We start from the raw sequence: 20896 nt of genomic DNA, 5'->3' as shown, positions 1-20896 counted from the left end.
TACAATGTAAATTTAAAAATTTGGTACAGTGCTTTTTGGTTGAATTATGATGTTGGTATTTTGGTAATTTGTTTTCCTGTTTTGATATAAAAAGTGATTTGTTAAATTGATACCTATGTTTAAAAATCTTAGCAAAGCAATAGAAAGAAAGATAAAATAGTAAAATGTAAAAATGAATGTTCTATTCAAAGGGATATAACTTATTGTTACTCACTGATTGTTATTTATAGATTTACCTCCCTTATGTTTGTTTCAGAATAAAATCAAAGGTTCTGTATGGAATGATCTCGATGATACAAAAGTAAGTAAAGGAAAACAGTGTTTCTATATGTTTTGTCAGACCAGTAACAAGGCAGTATTATTACAGTATGGTTATATTTATGTAAACATTTAATATTTGTTACTGTTTTGCTGATTAATTTTTCAATACAAAAAACGAAAATACAGCTCAAATTGAAGTTCTTTAGTTTAATGTGAAAGCACTCAAATTCTTTACACACTACTTTTTATGTTTCTTTTTCTTTTTTGTTTGAAATGTTTGGTGTATGGCATTATATGTATGTTATTTTCTAGTGGCAACTGAATATACCACCTATGTGACCAGTGCGGACTTAGATCAGCTACCAAATCTGTGTGATCTGAGCATGGTCTGCACTGTTTACTATTCAGTCAATACATAATTTAAATTTTCTCTTAAAATGATGAATATTTTTGTCCAGACTGATAGATGGACAAGTCCATTTAAGATATTAAGTCTGGTAAAGGTTAAGCATACTTGTTACCTTTTTTCAGTTGTATTCTTTACTTGACCTTGAAGATTTTGAGAAAACATTCTCGGCATATCAGAAAAAGCAGCAGGATGAAACAGATGATGCTAAGAATTCTGGGAAAACTCCACAAAAAACAAAAGAACTTTCTGTGATTGATGGTCGACGTGCCCAGAACTGTACTATTCTTCTATCAAAGTTAAAAGTGAGCAATGAGGAGATTAAAACAGCAGTATTAAACATGGATGAGCATGAAGATATACCAAAGGATATGTTAGAACAGGTATTGAAAATATGTGAGCAGCGTCACGACAAAACCAACATAGTGCGTTTGCACAGTCTGATCAAGATCCATGCTGTTCGCTATCAGTTTCTCTACTTGTTATAGATTTTGGTAAGCGAACAGCATGGCTCCTGATCAGACTGCGCGGATGCGCAGGCTTGTCTGGATCCATGCTGGTCGCAAATGCATGATGTTGGTTTTGTCGTGACCCGGCTCATATCTTAATAGTTTGAGCACTTTTATAAGTTTAAATGTTACTATTTTATCTCAGTTATGAACTTACTTGAACCACTCTTGAGTCCACTTCATAGAATTAATCAGTACTTGGCCATGTTGTTCATTTGTAGTTTGTCTAATATTAAAGAGCATAGACATACAATCATGTACTTACTACAAAAATGTATTTGTGTTGACCTTATAAATGTTTATTGTGGATGGATATGCCTATATTAAACTTTTCTGATTATCTTTCTCATTTTTATTATGTTAAACCTCCTGGCGTCCGTCCGTTAGCAATTTGGTTTATGGAGCATAACTTAAGTTCCATTCGACCCACAATATTCAAACTTCATAGGATGATTGTCCATATTGGGTAGAAGACCCCTATTGATTTTGGGGTCACAAGGTCAAAGGTCAAGGTCACTATTGCCTTTACTTAACTTAAGTTCCATTTGGCCCACAATATTTCAAACTTTATAGGATGATTGTCCGTATTGAGTAGAAGACCCCTATTGACTTTGGCATCATAAGGTCAAGGTCACTACCTTAAAACTGAAAACAGTTTCTGAAGCATAATTTATGTTCCATTTGGCCAACAATATTTAAACTTCATAGGATGATTGTCCATATTGGGTAGAAGACCCCTATTCTGGGGTCATAAGGTCAAAGGTCAGGGTCACAATGATCTTTACACTGAAAATTGTGGTTTCTGGAGCAAAACTTAAGTTCCATTTGGCCCACAGTGTTCAAACTTCATAGGATGATTGTCAATATTAAGTAGAAGACCCCTATTGATTTTGGGGTCACAAGGTCATGGTCACTGAAAACGGTTTTTGCTCAATAACTTAAGTATTTATCAACCTACAGCTTATATTGAGTACATTAATTATATGCCCTAAAAAATTTGCTTATATTATGTCATATCCCTGGTGTCTTTCTGTCCATCCGTCGTAATAAAATTATTTAATTCTCATGTCTTACAAATGCTTCATCTTTACTAAAAAAATCACTTTCGGGCATATAATGCTCCGCCTAGCAGTGCTTTTGTTTAGGTTAAGTGGACAAGGGCCATAACTGTTGTTAAAATTACAGATTTTTTAATGGTTGTTGTTTTTTTATGTGGAATTAAGCTGTTATATACACTTTATGTTCACATAGAAATAATCTGTTTTCTCATCAAAAACAACTGTAGATTTTGTCTGTTTATACCGAACTACAATATTACAGATTTATTTGATACAAATTTCAGTTATTAAAATATGTGCCAACCTCAGAAGAAATGCAGCTTCTTACAGAGTTGGGAGGAGAAACAGAAAATCTGGCAAGAGCTGATAGGTTTTTGTTTGAAATGGGGAAGTAAGTATAATCTAATCATAATTTGATTGAAAAATATTTTCTGTTTACTATTCCCTAAAAATTTAAATGCTGTATTAGGATGGGATAGAGGTGACATTAGCAGTATTATTATACCCCCAAAAACGAAGTTTGGGGGGGTATATAGGAGTCACCCGGTGGTCGGTCGGTCGGTTGGTCGGTCGGGCGGTCGGTCGGTCGGTCCAGACGTCCGTTGCATTTTCCTTGTCCGGAGCATAACTTGAAAACTAATGGTTGGAATTCAATATAACTACATACAATGCTCAAGCACATTGAGAGGAAGTGCAGTGCACAAGAACCATAACTCTATCTTGACTAATTACAGAGTTATTGCCCTTTGTTACTTTTCCTTGTCTGGGGCATAACTTGAAAACTACTGGTTGGAATTCAAAACAACTTCATACAATTGTCAAACACAATAAGGGGAAGTGCAGTGCACAAGAACCATAACTCTATCAAAAGAAATTACAGAGTTATTGCCCTTTGTTGCTTTTCCATTGCTTTTTTTTTGTCTGTTGCATTTTCCTTGTCCGGAGCATAACTTGAAAACTAATGGTTGGAGTTCAATATAACTACATACAATGGTCAAGCACATTGAGAGGAAGTGCAGTGCACAAGAACCATAACTCTATCTTGACTAATTACAGAGTTATTGCCCTTTGTTACTTTTCCTTGTCTGGGGCATAACTTGAAAACTACTGGTTGGAATTCAAAACAACTTCATACGATTGTCAAACACAATAAGGGGAAGTGTTGTGCACAAGAACCATAACTTTATCTAAAGTAATTACAGAGTTATTGCCCTTTGTTGCTTTTCAATTGCCTTCTTTTTTTTGTCCGGAGCATAACTTGAAGACTAATGGTTGGAATTCAATATAACCACATACAATGGTCAAGGACATTGAGAGGAAAGTGCAGTGCATAAGAACCATAACTCTATCTAAAGTATTTACAGAGTTATTTCCTTTATTACTTTTCCATTGCTTTCTTTTGTCCGGACCATAACTTGAAGATTAATTGTTGGAATTCATTATAACTTCATACAATGGTCCAGCACATTGAGAGGAAGTGCAGTGCACAAGAACCATAACTCCATTTTGACTTATTACAGAGTTACTGCCCTTTGTTTCTTTTCCTTGTCCAGAGCATGACTTTAAAACTACTGGTTGAGTTCAAAACAACTTCATACAATGGTCAAGCGCAATGAGGGGAAGTGCAGTGCACAAGAACCATAACTCTATCTTGACTAATTACAGAGTTATTGCCCTTTGTTACTTTTCCATTGCTTTCTTTTGTCCGGACCATAACTTGAAGACTTATTGTTGGAATTTATTATAACTTCATACAATGGTCAAGCACATTGAGAGGAAGTGCAGTGCATAAGAACCATAACTCCATCTTGACTAATTACAGAGTTACTGCCCTTTGTTACTTTTCCTTGTCCAGAGCATGACTTGAAAACTACTGGTTGGAATTCAAAACAACTTCATACAATGGTCAAGCACAATAAGGGGAAGTGCAGTGCACAAGAACCATAACTCCATCTTGACTAATTACAGAGTTATTGCCCTTTGTTACTTTTCCTTGTCCAGAGCATACTTGAAAACTACTGTTTGGAATTCAGTACAACTTCATACAGTTGTCAAGGACATTCAAAGGAAGTGCAGTGCACAAGAGCCATAACTCCATTTTGACAAAATACAGAGCTACTGCCCTTTGATACTTTTCCTTGTCCAGAGCATAACTTAAAACGTACTGGTTGGAATTCAAAACAACTTTATACAATGGTCAAGCACAATAAGAGGAAGTGCAGTGCACAAGAACTATAACTCTATCTTCAGTATTTATAGAGTTATTGCCCTTTGTTCTTTTTCTTTGTCTTTCTGGACTTATTACAGAGTAATTCAGTTAAACTTCACCAATGGCCAACCACATTGAAAGGAAATGCAACATACATGAACCACAATTATCTTTAATTGCCCACAACCATAACTCTATGTTTCAATTCTTTTACAAGGTATTCTGTTACTAGTAACATTCTCATTTCCGAAGCAGACTTGTGGGGGTATTAATCACATTTAGTGATAGTTCTAGTTTTATCTGGTGGCCATGACTTATTATCTTATCACCATACTTTTATCTGCAGAATAGTTGTTTGTATTGTATAAAAAATATAAGAAAGTTTCTGAATTGTTTGAAAATTATGTTATGAAAATTTCAATGATCAACAAGCAGTGTGTGAAATTAGCTGATATATAGACACCAACACTCCTGGCAGGACTTTGTCTGCATGTATGAAAGCAGAACTTCTTAACCAAAACTAACTTTTGTTATGAAAAATGATTTTACAAGGACAAAAAAGTCAGAAAAAGTTTTAACAAAAATATATTGTAATAATGCACATTTGACAACATTTTTGTTTTGTTTTTCCCTGTAGAATATCACACTATGAGCAAAGAGTAAGAGCTCTATATTTCAAGAAAAAGTACCAGGACAGAATGTCAGATGTGAAACCCAGAATTGAGGGTAGGATTTCTGTATATGTTGAAATATTATATATTTCAAAATGAATCAATATCTTGATAGCTCATATATATGTTTTAATAAAAAGTCTCAGATTGTGCTTTTCCATTGAAGGGATTGTTTTTGTTTGTATTGATAGTTTTGATTGGATTTTATGTTGCACCAACACAGTTTAGGTCATATGTCGACTTTCCAGCTTTACTGGTGCAGTAAGACCTCAGGTGCATCTCTGTGCATTTTTTAAGGCACAAACTGGCAATTAAGTAGAACCACCGTCATTCCCTAAGGTAGCTGAATAGCTTCCTCACATGAAAGACTGCAAAGCTGCTTGCACAACTAAAACCAACATCAAAGAGCGGCAAGTGGTTTGAATTCAATGACATCGGCCACCAATATAAGAAATAATGGGAAGAGCTTAATACAAACTTTTTTCATGCATTAGCAAAGCAGTTTTATGTATTAACAGTGTATACATTAAATAACCATTCGTGTTAGAAAAATATGAAATTCAGTATACAATGGTATAACTATTTAATTAATTTATCATTACAGCTGTGTTTGAAGGATCAAAACAATTGATGAGAAGTAGGCGAGTAAAAAAACTGTTAGAATTAGTGCTGGCACTTGGTAACTACATGAATCGTGGTCAGAGGGGAAATGCACGAGGCTTTGCTATTATCAGCTTGAACAATATGGTTGACACAAAATCTGGAGTAAATAAACAAGTGACACTCTTACATTACCTCGTGGAAACTGTAGAGAAAAGGGTAAATTACTACACTATATCTAAACAATATTACAACAATTTCATGACATTAAATGGTCACTAGTTAAAGGAATAGAATTTAATGAGGATGAAATTGAAAGTTTTGCTTAGATCTATTTATTATCTCTTAGACTGTTGATGGCAGCTGATTCTACTCCTGTGACCAGTGCAGAAAAAGATCAGCCCGTACATCTATCTATCTATCCATGCTATCTGATCATGGTCTGCACTGTTCACTATTCAGTCAGTACATATTTTCAATTTTACCTAAACATTATTTATGGCTTTGTCCAGATTGAAAGACATCCAATAATACATTTGGTTCATACAGAATATAATTTATGTTCAATCATGAAGGAAGCTATAAGCTTATATATAGACACACACTCGGATTTGTTCCTCGAACTTACCAGTACTGAGCAATGAGTATCAAGTTTCTTGCTCAGGTTTAAACCCATGTGGCTATTGCTTCTTAGATTGCTAGACCAACACATTAACCACACAGTCATGTTGCCAGTAAAGATACTTAGATAGGGTAAAGGTATGTGAAGGTATCCTCTATTTTACATTGACGATTCAAGAACCTAAATATGTACACTCTGACCAAGTACCCTACTTTTTACTAGAAACATTTATATTTTTGTTTTTTAAAATCTGTGAGGTTTACTGTGAACAAAATCAGTGTAATTAAAAAATATCTGCTTTCAAAAGCTTGATTTACAAACAGTAACCATAGATTGAAGAAAACAAATAGAATTAAAATGATTTGAGAAGATTTTTTTGTTGAGCAACATTTAGGTTTCAAAAGCATTCCAATCAAAGTCCTACATTATTACTATTTTTATCTTTTCTTAGAATAATATTTAATTAGGTTCAATTTCTTGCATGTGGCTCATTTCAGTGAACCTTTTGCTAGAAATAATGTCAGCTTTTATCATATACATGTATGAAGGACATGAGATATAATAAACAACATTCCAGTCATGGTGGTCTGTAGACAATATCTAATTTTTCTTTAGATGAAAGAAAAGATTAAATGTTAAAATGTTACAAATTCCATTAAAAATACAGCATGTTTCGTTGATAAGATAAGATAATATTGATTAAGATTTTAATGTTTTATGATCGTGACATAATTATGCTTTGTGTAAATTCTTGACATTTATGAAATATCTTATAATATTAATGTACTTTTTGTATCTCTGTTTTGTGCCATTATGTTAGTGGGACAATCTGTGTGAAATCAATGACCTTTGCTCTAATTTCTCACTCAAATTGATGTCACTGCACTATAGGTAACACTGCAATTGCCTAACATTTCAATAAGATTTGTTTTTACTGGAATAAAAAAGTATCTAAGTAAAGTTACATAGTTTTGTAACAGTCAGTCTGCCATCTATCCCCCACTTTTGTCAAAGCCTTCACAAGAAATACAGCAAGTACAAACAAGTAGAAATTCATAAAGAGACAAATAATATGTAATGAATATAAGGAGTTTATATATACTGTTGAAACAGTAGGAAATATAGAGGGTCCTTAAAAGTATAGGCAATTTAGCATCCAGAAGTCATGAGGTAATAAGTGATTATTGTTAACAGCCATATTGAACTTACTGTAAATGGTGTTAATATGTATGTGAAGGCAATGTAACTCAATCAAAGGGTAGGCATTTTTAGCTCGACTTTTCTATGAAAAGGGGAGCTATCCTACTCGCCCCGGCGTCGGCGTCGGCGTTGGCGTCACACCTTGGTTAAGTTTTTCGTACCACCCCACTTTATTTCAGAAGTATTACAAGTATGGCTTTGAAACTTACCATACTTGTTCACCATCATAACCTCCATCTACAGACAAGAGTACATAACTCTGTCAAGGTTTTTGACAGAATTATGGCCCTTTTTTTGACTTAGAAAGTGTATTGAGCTTGGTTAAGTTTTTTGTACCACCTCACTTTATTTCAAAACCATTGGAGGTATTGCTTTGAAACTGACCATACTTGTTTACCATCACGACCTTCATCAACAGACAAGAGGACATAACTCTGTCAAGGTTTTTGACAGAATTATGCCCCTTTTTGACTTAGAAAATACATTGAATATGGGTAAAATCCACTTATTGCCTTAACCCTTTGAGATATTGCTTTGAAACTTTTAATGCTATTTCACATCATTACCCCATCTGTACGCAAGAGAAGGTAACTCTGTCAAGGATTTGTTTTAAAAATTAAGGCCTTTTATCGACTTAGAATCTTGGTTAAGTTTTTAGTACCAGTCCACTTTTTGACTGAACTGTTTGAGATATTAATTTGAAAGTTGGAATACTTGTTTACAATCATGATTCCCAAACATGTCCAGGAGAAGGTAATTCTGTCAAAGATTTTATTTGAATTATGGCCCTTAACTGTCAATGTTTTGTATTATAGGCAAGCACTAAAAAACTTAAAAAATCTAAAAAAAATTCATTCCTATCCACTTGTTCACTTTACCATAAATTATGTCATATAAACATTGCTGTAATATTCAAGGGTATCAAACAACTAGTTCACTTTAAAAATACAGAGATTCTTGTATTGCCTTTTACTGCAAAAACTTTTTTTATTGGCAAGCAATAAAAAAGTCGAGCGCGCTGTCTTACGGACAGCTCTTGTTATTTGTTTGGGTCGTCAGACCAAACAAATAATGGTAGCGAAATTTCAGAGCCTAATGCTGTTTATGCAGATGCCTAAAGTAGTCCTCTTTTTTGAAGCGGTTACTTCCCTTTATATGTACACTAACGCCGAAAAATTCAGGGGAGATCAATGCGTAAAGATTGTCAAATGACAGGCGCATTAATTTTACAAGCAAAGTAGTTCCCGAATGGTAGAAGATTTCTAATATTGTTTCATTCTTTATAGATATACATGCTTACAGTAAGCTCCATGATTATTTACATCTGTGTTAAACAACAGGTTTAGCGTCAAAATAATAAGAGTTACAAACCCTAATTTAGAATAATATGGTTTTCTTCAGGCCATTAACACATAACTTCACCGTGGCTGAGGGGTTTGCACGCTCGCTTATGAATCGAGAGGTCTGGAGTTCAAATCCCAGTTGAGGCAACTCATTTTTTTAAAAAAAAATTTTTTAAGTCAAATAAACATTGAATTGACTATCAGTGTTTCAATTAGTCTTATAGCCAATTTACTACAGTTATAACATTGGAAAGCATTGGTGGCACTATACAAAAACAAATTGGTTTATAATCTCACAACCTTCACCTTTATGACATTCTGAGACCCAAACAAATTCAGCGCCTTATGTGCTTGGATTTAATGTTCCTATGTAAACTAGTAGTTGACTGGTAAATAAATACAAATGATATTGATGGTTAATATGAATACAGATTATAAATATAAATGTCTACTTAATTGTCTGTTGTCAGATAATTCTTAAGACAAGTTAGCCCAAAACATAATTGAAGCATAATATGCATTATTTTATTAATTCTATACCTGCTGTTTACTTAACATAAGTTTTGTGTCCTTTTGAATTGTGATTTTGTAGGCTGCTATTAACGCTTACTATACTAAATTTCGTAAATGGACATGTCCCATCTTTCAGTCTGGACAAAACCATTCATTTTTTTTTTCGGAAAAAAATCAAAATATGTACTGACTGAAAAGAGAACAGTGCAGATGGCATGGATTTGTCAGCACTGGTCACATGTGTAGACATGACAGCTGTCTAATGGTTAATATTATTTGACCAAGCAAATAATGCATAAATTAAAAGTATTTCATTGAAAGTTATCAAGATCCGTGGAGAAATTGCTCCTCAGGAAAGTAATTTTATTTCATTTAGTACTAGATGAAATATTTTCAAAGTTATACAAATTCATTACATCATTTATAATTTTATTTCAGTTTCCTGATGTAACAAAAATTGAACAAGATCTCAGTTTGGTACATGCTGCTTCTAAAGTCAAGTAAGATTTTTTTTTTAATTTTCTGTTTTCTTGGTAACAATTCTGTAATTAATTCTACAAGTTCTTTGATTGATTTAAGCAAGTGTTTTAAACTAGTTTATTCTGCAAACAGTATTTCAAATGCATAATTATTGTATGTTTTGTTTTTTAAAGGATTTTAGTGAATAGGTCTATTTTCCTGAAGTATTTCAAATATTGATAAAAACTGTAGAAATATTTTTTAGAAATAATATATTTTACCTTTTGCATTGCAGTTTTTCGGAACTTGACAAAGAACTTGGCACATTACGTACTGGACTGAAAGAGATAGAGAAAGAATTGACCTATTTCCAGAATCAGCCTCAATTACATGGGGACAGATTTGTTACTGTGATGACCCAATTTGCAACCGTTGCTTCATACAACTTTTCGGAAGTAGAGGAAACTTATACTGAAATGAAGCAAAAGGTGAAATTGATATATTAAAAAAAGGCAACATAACTGGCAACGAGACATATATGCTTGTTTAATCACCAAGCATTTTATTCAGTATGTTCTATTTGAAGATTTAACTAAATACTAGTACATTATGTCTAAGGTCCTCATTTAGCAGCTTCATGGTGAAAACATGATTGTGTTTCTACAGCATCATGATGGGCATGAGTTGTCATTTACCTGCTAGAATTCTCATACAGAATTCAGCTTCCATTTTTGACATTGCCCATTATCAATTTTAGAAAATTAACATTATAGAGCCTAGTCAGACTGCCTGGATATACAAAGGCAAACCACTTCTGGTTTCAACAGGGTTAAGCTAAGACAGCACTCAATATATCCTCTACTGCTGAATCTGATGAAAACTCTCCAACACTTTTTGGATAATAATCTTTGTCAGTTGACAGATACTCTTAAAATAAAAAAAGAAACATAGAAAATGGTTTTTAAATCCTTCATTAATTTCATGCTTTTGTTCTCATCTGAATTCATTCAGTACCACTCTTAAAAAATATTGTAAAAGTAATATTTGATTTCTTCTATTTCCAGTTTGAGTTGTGCCAGAAGAATTTTGGCATATCTGAGGGTAGTTCACAGCCTGATGAGTTTTTCGGAATATTTGATACTTTCCTAGCTTCAATGAAAGATGCTAAACTGGAAAATGAGAAAATAAAGAAACAAAAGGAAGAAGAAGAAAAGAGAGTTCAACTTGAAGAAAAAGTATGTTTGTTTGGTATTTTTCTCTTATAGACATACTTGTACCAGATGCACGGGAAAACTGCCATGACATCCTTGTATATTATGTATATATTCATACGACGTACATAATATACCTCTACCATAATTTTGAATAGCAAATGATTCAGGTGTAAACCTGGTGATTGTTTTTGTGTTAATATTTAAGATCAGAAGGAGAAATGAATTAATATGGCATTAAATCTACGGGCTCAGTTTCAGCACTCTTTTTACCATCCATTTCACCTTAGACATATATTTTTAGAATAATGTTTAAAGTGTTCACAAATATAAAACTCAATAATATCATGATAATTTTCTTTATATGTATTTATACACCATGTTATTATGTTATACAGCTGAAGAAGGAAAGAGAACATAGAGCTATGAAGAAAGGTTCTACATTAACAACAGACAGTAATGGTCAGGTTGTCAATGGAACTGCTCCAAAAGGTACGGTATATTGATTATCATGTTGCTATTTTTTTAGCCATTGAGCGGTATACTTATAGTAATTATACCATAGTGAAATCTGTACATTAAGATATATCAGAAACATGACTTTTTTACACAAATGCATTCAAATTGTAGAATATAAATGTTCATGTGTGTTTGTTTGGTCACATGGTGACAAGAAGACTTGAGATTGGGAAGATATCCTACCAGGATTATCTTATTAAACAAATCTGATTTTCCCTTCAAAAGTTACCATTCTTTCAAGAGTAGAGACATCATTTTAAATATATATAATACATTAGATGCTATACTATAAATGACAAACTTGGTTCATTTGGATGATGGCATTGTATTAAACAGCTATATATAGAAAGGATAAGCTAACTTAGAAAAATAATAAAAAATAAAACTGTCTGTAAAACTATAGATAAATCAAATAAAGAAAAGCTTACTAATCAAGATAATATGTCGCCCTGTCTAGGTTTATTGTTTAATCATTAACTTTTAAATTTACTATTTTCACATGATTGATTCAAGTAATATAAGTAAGTAGGTGACAGGTGGGAATAAATGATGAAAGTTCAAACAACCATAAATTGTTTCTAGACATTTCAGTTGCCTATGTCAACCTGTCTTTGGTAACACATTTACAGATGATACATGTATGTTCTAATTTCCTGACTTACTTCTCAACTTGTATAGGTCAGGATAGATACTCATTAACATTATTATAACCCCTATTACTCACATTTTCCACCCACAAAATTATGAAGAGTGAAAACTTGTAAGTGCTTGGATATTGGGATTTGTGTCCTTGAATTTTTGGCATGGCACATTTTTCCCCCAATGACTATTTGATTTTCAACAATCAAAATCTCAATCATAGGTCTCTCAATCAATCTAATGTCATAAAATATTTCCTTGGTAACTGTTTTAGTTTATTTACAAGGAGTGAGGGAGTTAAGTTATATAAAGACAGTTATGTAAGTAAACACGGACACACTATTTGTGAGAATGAGGTGGTTCTGAGGTATAATATAAACTCTGTCCCAGTGTAGATTAAACTTGTGACCAATTCAATTCAATTCAATTCAATTCAATTCTTTATTAAGATGATTCAGGCCACCAGCCCATACATCACAATAAACATAAAACATAATTACATATTATAATACAAAATCACAAAAAAAAGTGAAAATTTACAGTTATTAACATAACAAGCAAGACTTGTAAATCACAATAAACACAAAACATATTTACATATTATAACACAAAATCACAAATACGATGAAAATCTACAGTAATCAACATATTTACAAATATAAACAGGTATATAAGTAGTTTTATAAAAACGAAAATATAAAGAGTGACTATTTAATTTGCCTGTTCCTGCATCTTGAAGAAACGAAAAACAAGAAAAAACAGGAACAAGGTTGTATTAATTCAAATATGCCCTTAAATAAGGGAGATTACCTTCAAGTATTAAATCTAGATAATCTAGATTTTTGCTATAATCAATTGACATAAAAATTAAAATTAATCAACATGTTAACACTGCAATAATGACGACCTCAGCTTTAGAGCATAATAAATAAACATAGCTAAACATTTTATTGTCTGTTCTTTTCTGGATGACATTAATACATGAAATTTGTTCAAAGTTGGATTATTATAATATTTTTTGTTAATATAATTTTCTCTTAGATGACTATAAGTTGAACAAACTAAAATAAAATGAAATTCATTTTCAATCTGGTCTTCACAAAAGAAACAAAATCTTTGATTTCTATCAATACCTACGTGTCTCCCTTTTTCAATCATTAAAGGGTGTGATGATGACCGAAGACTTACTAAAGCATTCCTAAATTTCTTGATGTCAACAATATCAAGGTAATTTTCATACTCAAACACTGATTTATAATTAATATAAGAAGTAAGTTTAGCATTTGAATGACATTCAGCAGACCAATCTTGTAGATACTGATCTTTAAGCCTTAAATCGAGCTGTTTTGAAAATAACTTTATATTTGAAACATGCTGCTGTTCCCAAATATAACCAAAACCATTTCTATATAAAAACAATTTAACATTAGAAGCCCAATTTCTATATCCAATACTGTCATAATACAACAACATATGGTAACATTTTTTGACATATCTATAATCTTGCATAGAAAGAACTCTTAGCCAAAATTTAATACAGCGTATACTACTTAAAATATGCATTGGGTATCTTCCACAGTCACCAACAATTACAGCATTACAAGAACGTAGGGGTGCATTCATATATCGTTTACATGCATACAACTGTATTTTTTCAATATTATACATATATTCAAGACCCCAAATTTCTGATCCATACAAAAGAATGGGGACAATTTTAGCATCAAACAACTTAAAAAATACATTTTTTGACATAGGCATTAAATGATTCAATGAAGATAATAAGGAGACTAAAACTCTCTTAGCTTTATTAGCATTGTTCTCAGCCATCTTTTGCATCGATAGCTTACTACTAAAATATAATCCAACATAGGAGAATCCATTAACACATTGTAATTGGACCCCTTACCCAATAGGGTTCTCTTTTTTAAAACTTATATAATACATTTACATAATTCTCAACACTTGCACTCATCATAAAAGCAAACTAAAAACTTATTTGAGCTAGTTTGGGAGAAACTAAAAAAAAACATACATGTATACATAATATGTATTTTAATGGAGCAAAATCTAGCTAACTAACAGCTGGGATGAGATGAACCTTTGATCCAACTTTACAAACTTACATAATCCTTGATTATAACTGAATAGAAAATAAAATGGGAAAAGGCAGAATTATAAATATAATTTCAACGTCTTCTTGCAAACAGTTTCATATCTCTAAATCATGATTTTGTTTTAATGCAATTAAATGATCATGTTTTAATGCAATTTTCATTTAAATTTAATACATTTAAAGGTGTTTTTTGAAGTGGTAATGGGAGTTGAAATGTACAGTTGAATCTTATTGGTTACCTATTTTATAAATTAGTGATTTGTTTAACTCTGGTCCCATTATTTTGTACCAAAGAACAAACATTTTGTTAAGAATAATTCACTCAAATAGAATGAGGGAAAAAGTTCAGTCATTACATCACATTCATCTTGCTACCTTTTTACACTTGTGTCAGTTTATGTTACATATGTTACTCCATTTATTTATAGAAATTAGAATCAGCTATATGTCCAATAAAACGTAAATATTTCATTTTTGATATTTCAACATTTAATGTTTACCAGCCAATCTGGCTAGTGCAGTTTGGAACATTCATGATTCCAGTTGAAAATTTAATTACAGGATTCCATAGCATTCCAGGGGTTGAATCCATTATCTGCAGAATTATTTAAATTGACTTGTCCAGCTTCCACTTTTGGGACTGTCCATTATCAATTCTAGGGATACCAAGATGTAAATCTAAAGATAGTCATCCAGAATTGTAGAGCCTATATGGATGTACAGGCTGGCCTGGCTTTATACTGGTAACAAAAGCTGATCACTCATTGCCTTGTTTATACTTTCAGGAGAGTTTGATGATCTTGTGTCTGCACTTAGAACAGGAGATATATTTGGAGACGATCTTGCCAAAATGAAACGAAATCGTAAAAGAATCTCGGCACAAGTTAATACATCAAGAGAGCGCGTGAATTGATGTTAAAAGTTTGGACACAAAATTATTGATGATACAAGGTAGCTAGCCTGCAGGGACCAAGTGTGAACAAAAAATATTTTACTCGGTAATTTGAACAAGTAAACATTTTGTCATAAGGTTGCAGATAATTCAGAGACTTGATCTAGTGTACAATTAAGGATTATGAATTGAAATCTACAAATGAAGTTTTATCTACCACAATTTCTTAGTAATGAAGAATTCACTTCAAGCTGCTATAACAATGAAGTTTTAGCCGTATCCACTTTTGTCTTCAAGCCAAGACAGTGTTCTGATTCATATTTCGGCAATAGAAGCATGCTAAGTGTGTTAGTAACACTTACAATTAAGAATACAAAGTAAGGTAACTTAGGTGCTCATTCTTTGCTAAGAAGAAGAATTTATTTTTCTCCTTTTTCAGTATAGATGTGGAGCTAAATCATTTATCATCGTTTTTTGTTGTTTTTTTCAGTATTTGAATTAATTTCGATCATGACTTTGCTAAATGTTAGTGCACTTTGTTTGTACAGGAGAAAAAAAATTGATTTCAGTTGTCAACTAAATGTAACAGATGTCAATTGACAACAACCTTAATATGGCAATAAAGATATTGCTAAAATATTTCTATTTCTGTATTGATTAACTTGGGTTGATTAACTTAGGTTTTATTTGAATCATTGGTAAATGTTGCATTGTCTTTCGATCTATAAAAAAACAACATCTTATAATATTAAGTTATAAATCCTCAAAACAATTTAGTTGATGAAATATTTGAATGCTTGCATGCATGCATTGTTTGTATTTTATATACTTGTATATTGAACAGTGTGACCTTTTTTAAAATAAGGAATAGTTTCTTTTTCGTTGTTATGTATGCAGTTGTATTTGAACACATATCATTTGATTATCTCCCTTGGACTGTACCCTTTTGTATTTTTAACAAGGATGTCCTTAAAATACTTATACATTTATCATAACTGCATCAAAAGATTTTATGTCAGCCATATTTGAAGATCTGCAAAAAAATATTATTTTTGTTTTTGGCTTTTTTGTTTGTTTTGTTTTTTCTTAGAATGAAACAATAATTTTGTGGAATAAGAGATAAATTAAGTTGATACACAGTTAGTCAATCAATGACTGGTTGTGTGATATATTGTAAGTTTTATTGTAGTTGTTAGTGGAAATGTGTGGCAAGTCTAGCTGCCTATTTTATTTTGTAGTTTTATGTTTGTTACAGAGTCTTTCATTGAGATTATAATCTTGTGTGTTATTACTTTCCTTTGGTGCAATATTTTATATAGGTACATGTTTTCTGTATGCTTTTTCTTTTTTCAAACCAACAACATCATTTTATTTTTCATGTTGACAGTTTTCAGTTGTAGTTTAGTTAATGAGAGTTTTCATTATAAGTAATATGAAATAATAATGAATTATCCCACAATCACAACTCTATCCATAATGCTTCAAAAGATGCCATTTATTTTTTCCTTTAAAACATATTTTGAAATAATTACCAAACAAATACAATAACATAAATGAATTTTCTTTATCAACATTTAAAGTTATGTATGTAGATCAAATTTTCACTAAAATGGGATGAATTCTTTTATTACTGTAATTATCTCCCTTTACCTGTGATTTGATTGACATGTCTTAGTTCCCTGTTAGTACTATTGCATTTATGCAATGAAAAGAAAAAAGAAAGTTAAGGTGTTTAACTCTCTTTATATGCCTGGCATTAATGTTTTAAGAATGATAGAATTATGTATGTTTACACTATAGGGCTGTATGTACATATATAAATTTGTAAAATGTAATATATTTGTATATTTTGTACAATTAGACGGAATTACTTCTTGGGTATACAAACAATTATATATATAAACATGTACATGTATAAACATGGAAACAATTTGTATACAATAGGAAATTCAATCTGTATAAATGAAAAAATATGGCTTTTTAATTGTTTGCAAAGATTTGTTTGTTCCTTAAATAGCATAGAATATTTGCAGACCTGACATTAAAAATATGTTAAAGTGACAAATAAGCAACACCAGTAGAATGTAATAATAAAAGCTGTGCATGACCACAGATTTATATTACTATAAATCTGTGGTATGACAGAAATGCTGTTAGATATGTCTTTAAATTATTATATAAATTTATATTGATTTAGTTTACAATTTAGAGATTCAGTGATCACTACTGGTAACTTAAACATTTATTTTTATAAAAATTGAATAAAATGCTTTAAATTGACTGAAAATGGCCTTTACTTTCTTCTTCCATTATGAAAACCAATGTTGTAAAAATGTTATATTCTGTACAGTTGATGACTGACTATTTCTAGTGATTTTGTCCAAAAAAAATGTCATTTAGTTGATGAAAGTTTAAACCAATATCACATTTTTCCTGATCATTGTTATGATTGAAACTTGTAGAGAAAAATAAGTTATTTTAACCTACTAGGTGGTGACTTTTGTTACACTTCATTCTTCGCTGACTTTAGTTCAATATCATATAGAATAGGATGTTTGATATTGAATGCTGGAAGTCAATATAGACCCATGATTCTGTAAATTTTGAGAGAAAAAATCTTGTAAAGCAGTATACAACAGTGTAGTAATTTCTAAAGAGACTTGTATTCTGTTTATAAACTTGTATAATTCAGTTATATGAATTGTTCAGTATATTCCCCATGTATTATATGATGTACATGTATCTTAGTAGATATATTGTGTGAACTGTCACGTTTTGTATTGTTCCTATTTATTTTCTACTATTCCATTTTGAATAAAACTATGTTTATAATGTATTTTGTTATGTACTTTTAACACCACATACCAAACGTCAAACGCAATGGTGATCTCCCCTAGTACCGACAGTCCATGTACGATGAGACTTAAATAAAGAAATAAACGTATTACGTACGTATTACGTTCTTCAGAAAAAAGAAGTGTCAAGGCAACATTTATGATGGACAATTAGAGATATTTTTTTGCAATTTGCTGGCAGCCAGCTGTTATGTAAGAATGTTTTCATGAGATAGTTGTCATGTATGTTCTATAGATCATTAACCTATGTATAGAGGCAGTGTCCTGGATATTTATAATTAATTTTTGTCTGTCCAATTACCTTGAACAGAAGCAAGTTTTTGCATAACGGATATGGAGAGATTAACAGTTAACAATATTTTTACAGTATGCATAAAACGGTTACTCTGATTAAATAAAACTTAAAAATATATTCCAAACAAATAAGGCATGACCAAACGAATAAGTGTGGGAAGTGGTATTGATATAATATTGACAAGACATTCTGCTTCTGTCCAACAAGATATCAACGCCATGCTTAAAACTATGACATTCATTATCTGCGATTTTTTCTCTTTATGAATTTGAAATGACATAAGAAAATGACGGTGAAATTTCCTGACTGGATTCTTCCACGTGAGGGAGCTATCAAACAATGTTACGGACATGGTTCAACTTCGATGTCTGTTTCACTGATGGGCTCTTAATCAGGAAAGCTGATATTTGAAAATACCATTCCCAACAATTTCCCCAACCCCAACCCCACAAAAAAAAGACAGGATATTTTCGAATTTTAGAAGATGGCATTATGATCTGGTTTGCTCAAAACAAATTCTATGATATAAGTTTCGAGTCATGAATTTATCGTGTTTTTCATGCAGTATTTCAAGCAATTTGTTTAAATGTGAATCTATTTCGATTCTGTTGCAACACTTTTATCCATAGAAATTGTCGATTACAATTTAAGTTTGCTTAATAACACGAGCGTTTAATTACAATTTTATTGCCATTGAATACGGTAGGAGGGTTAAAGTTTTCAACTTCTTTTTAAGAAGCATCTTTAATGCTGCCGTTGATCGTACTTGATATAAATGCAACCTCCTTAACGGTTTGATAGTATCACATTTCAAATCGTGAAATTGATTTAATTCGATTTTCACACGACATTGCCGAAGAAATGAAAATATCAGGTGTCCCTTTCAAACGCTGTAGGGCCATACATAAGCTCAGCCATCAATGAGATCCTATTAATTCGTTTACATTTTGTATTATGACAAAACACCTGCAGTTTATTTTACAAAGTGATTTTTTTGCCGTCTGATTGATTTTATTGTTTTCTTTTCATTTTTTATAAAAAAGGATACTTCTTAAGTTCATTTGGTAAATAACTGGCATCTGTCAGGACGTTTAGATTTTACTGATAATTCAAAATTTCTCATAGAATTGAATTTCAGCAAGGCATGATTTGTGAGTTTCATTATTATTTAAGAAAATTATTTTTTCTCTTTGATGTTGATCGATGAACTTAACATTAAATATCGATAAATTTTGATTGATTTTTTTTCAAGAAACAGTTTATTCAGTGATCAAATTCCATGGTAAGTAAAAGAGCGTGTGAAACTTTTTAACAAAAACAACTAAAATAAAAGGGAACAACCTTTTTCTTTCTAACTTCTCTAAACGCATTTAAAAATATTCCACGGTATTAAAACTGAATATAATTTACGTATCGATGTGATAAGGAAACAAATGAAAAAGAAATGACTAACTTGTGGTCCTTATATTATTGTGCAAACAAAAATTATGATAATGATCAACGCGTGGGCAGTTCAAATAATACAAATATAAAAATATTACTAATAAAACGCAATGAAATTGTTCATCGGGGTACAATTAATAATTTGTTTATTTTGCGGAGCGTAATAATTGATACACGGACCAGTGTCGATGACCATTGAATACCTATTGTGGTTTTTGGAACATCTCCAGGCGGCTATTTCTTCCCAGCATTTACTTTACTTCTATTGTTATGTTATGTGTATTGTGTATCAATACTAGTATATTGGTAAATAGTCGCAAACGCCTTTTTTATAAAACCATAAAGGTGAATGTACGCACTTAACAATAAAAAAAATGTGAATGAAAATAATTTTTTATGTACTAGAAGTAGCACACTTGTACAATAATAGTTTTCCGAATGTTTGCTATATACAGTACTAATAGAAAACATTGAGAAAAAAATGTTGCTTTAAAAGAAAGTTCGTCTTCAAGGAAGTGAAAGATGATATGATCAGGATGACATGACTAAGATGGGTGTTGCTGGGTGGTGATCGCATACGGCCACAACGGGTAGTTGGTGACTCATGGGGCATACTCATTTCATTCTATATATATCCATAGCAACTGTCCGGCCATTTCCGTCATGATTCGTAAGGATGAGTTGTTGCGAATGAACGTAATAAAGTATGGACGTTGTTACTTTTTGTCTTAGTTGATATGATATACATGTACTAATATATGATGTCCATATAATGCACCAGAGAATTATAAGAAGAACCAAGTATTATCATCCGCTTGTCACCTCAACTTCGGGTCCATCCAGTCGTTTCATCTTGGCGTACAATAAGCTACGTTTCAGTGTGATGCATTAAGGAAAATGTTACCATCTCCGTTTCCGAAGGATCGGGCATTTAACTAGGAGTAAAAGTCCTCTGAGGTGAGGATGGGGTTGTGAGGGTTGGGTTATGCTGCATGACGTTTACGTATGTTTGATTTATGGTTTCATTCTACAAGACAAGAATATGATTTGATCTTAAAGAGTCTACATCTCAACA

General features: G+C 31.8%; 1 protein-coding gene across 5 annotated transcripts in view; it reads left to right on the top strand.

Annotated features, from left to right (window-relative positions):
- LOC132729327 (disheveled-associated activator of morphogenesis 1-like) overlaps nt 1–18062 on the top strand; it is a 67364-nt gene extending 49302 nt beyond the window's left edge. For all 5 annotated transcript variants that reach the window (XM_060715067.1, XM_060715068.1, XM_060715069.1 and 2 more), the window contains 10 exons: nt 257–301; nt 793–1050; nt 2519–2625; nt 5081–5169; nt 5719–5933; nt 9831–9892; nt 10147–10339; nt 10916–11086; nt 11461–11554; nt 15122–18062. In XM_060715067.1, coding sequence (XP_060571050.1) covers nt 257–301; nt 793–1050; nt 2519–2625; nt 5081–5169; nt 5719–5933; nt 9831–9892; nt 10147–10339; nt 10916–11086; nt 11461–11554; nt 15122–15249 — 1362 coding nt within the window. In that variant the 3' untranslated portion in view covers nt 15250–18062. The remainder of the gene's footprint in view (nt 1–256; nt 302–792; nt 1051–2518; nt 2626–5080; nt 5170–5718; nt 5934–9830; nt 9893–10146; nt 10340–10915; nt 11087–11460; nt 11555–15121) is intronic.
- The last annotated feature ends 2834 nt before the right edge of the window (nt 18063–20896 follow it).

Source organism: Ruditapes philippinarum, unplaced genomic scaffold (assembly GCF_026571515.1).
Source record: "Ruditapes philippinarum isolate M1 unplaced genomic scaffold, ASM2657151v2 ctg17_1_1_1_1, whole genome shotgun sequence".
NCBI lineage: Eukaryota > Metazoa > Mollusca > Bivalvia > Venerida > Veneridae > Ruditapes > Ruditapes philippinarum.
Note: the sequence above shows the minus strand (reverse complement) of the source record. Positions and strands in the feature narration are given on the sequence as shown.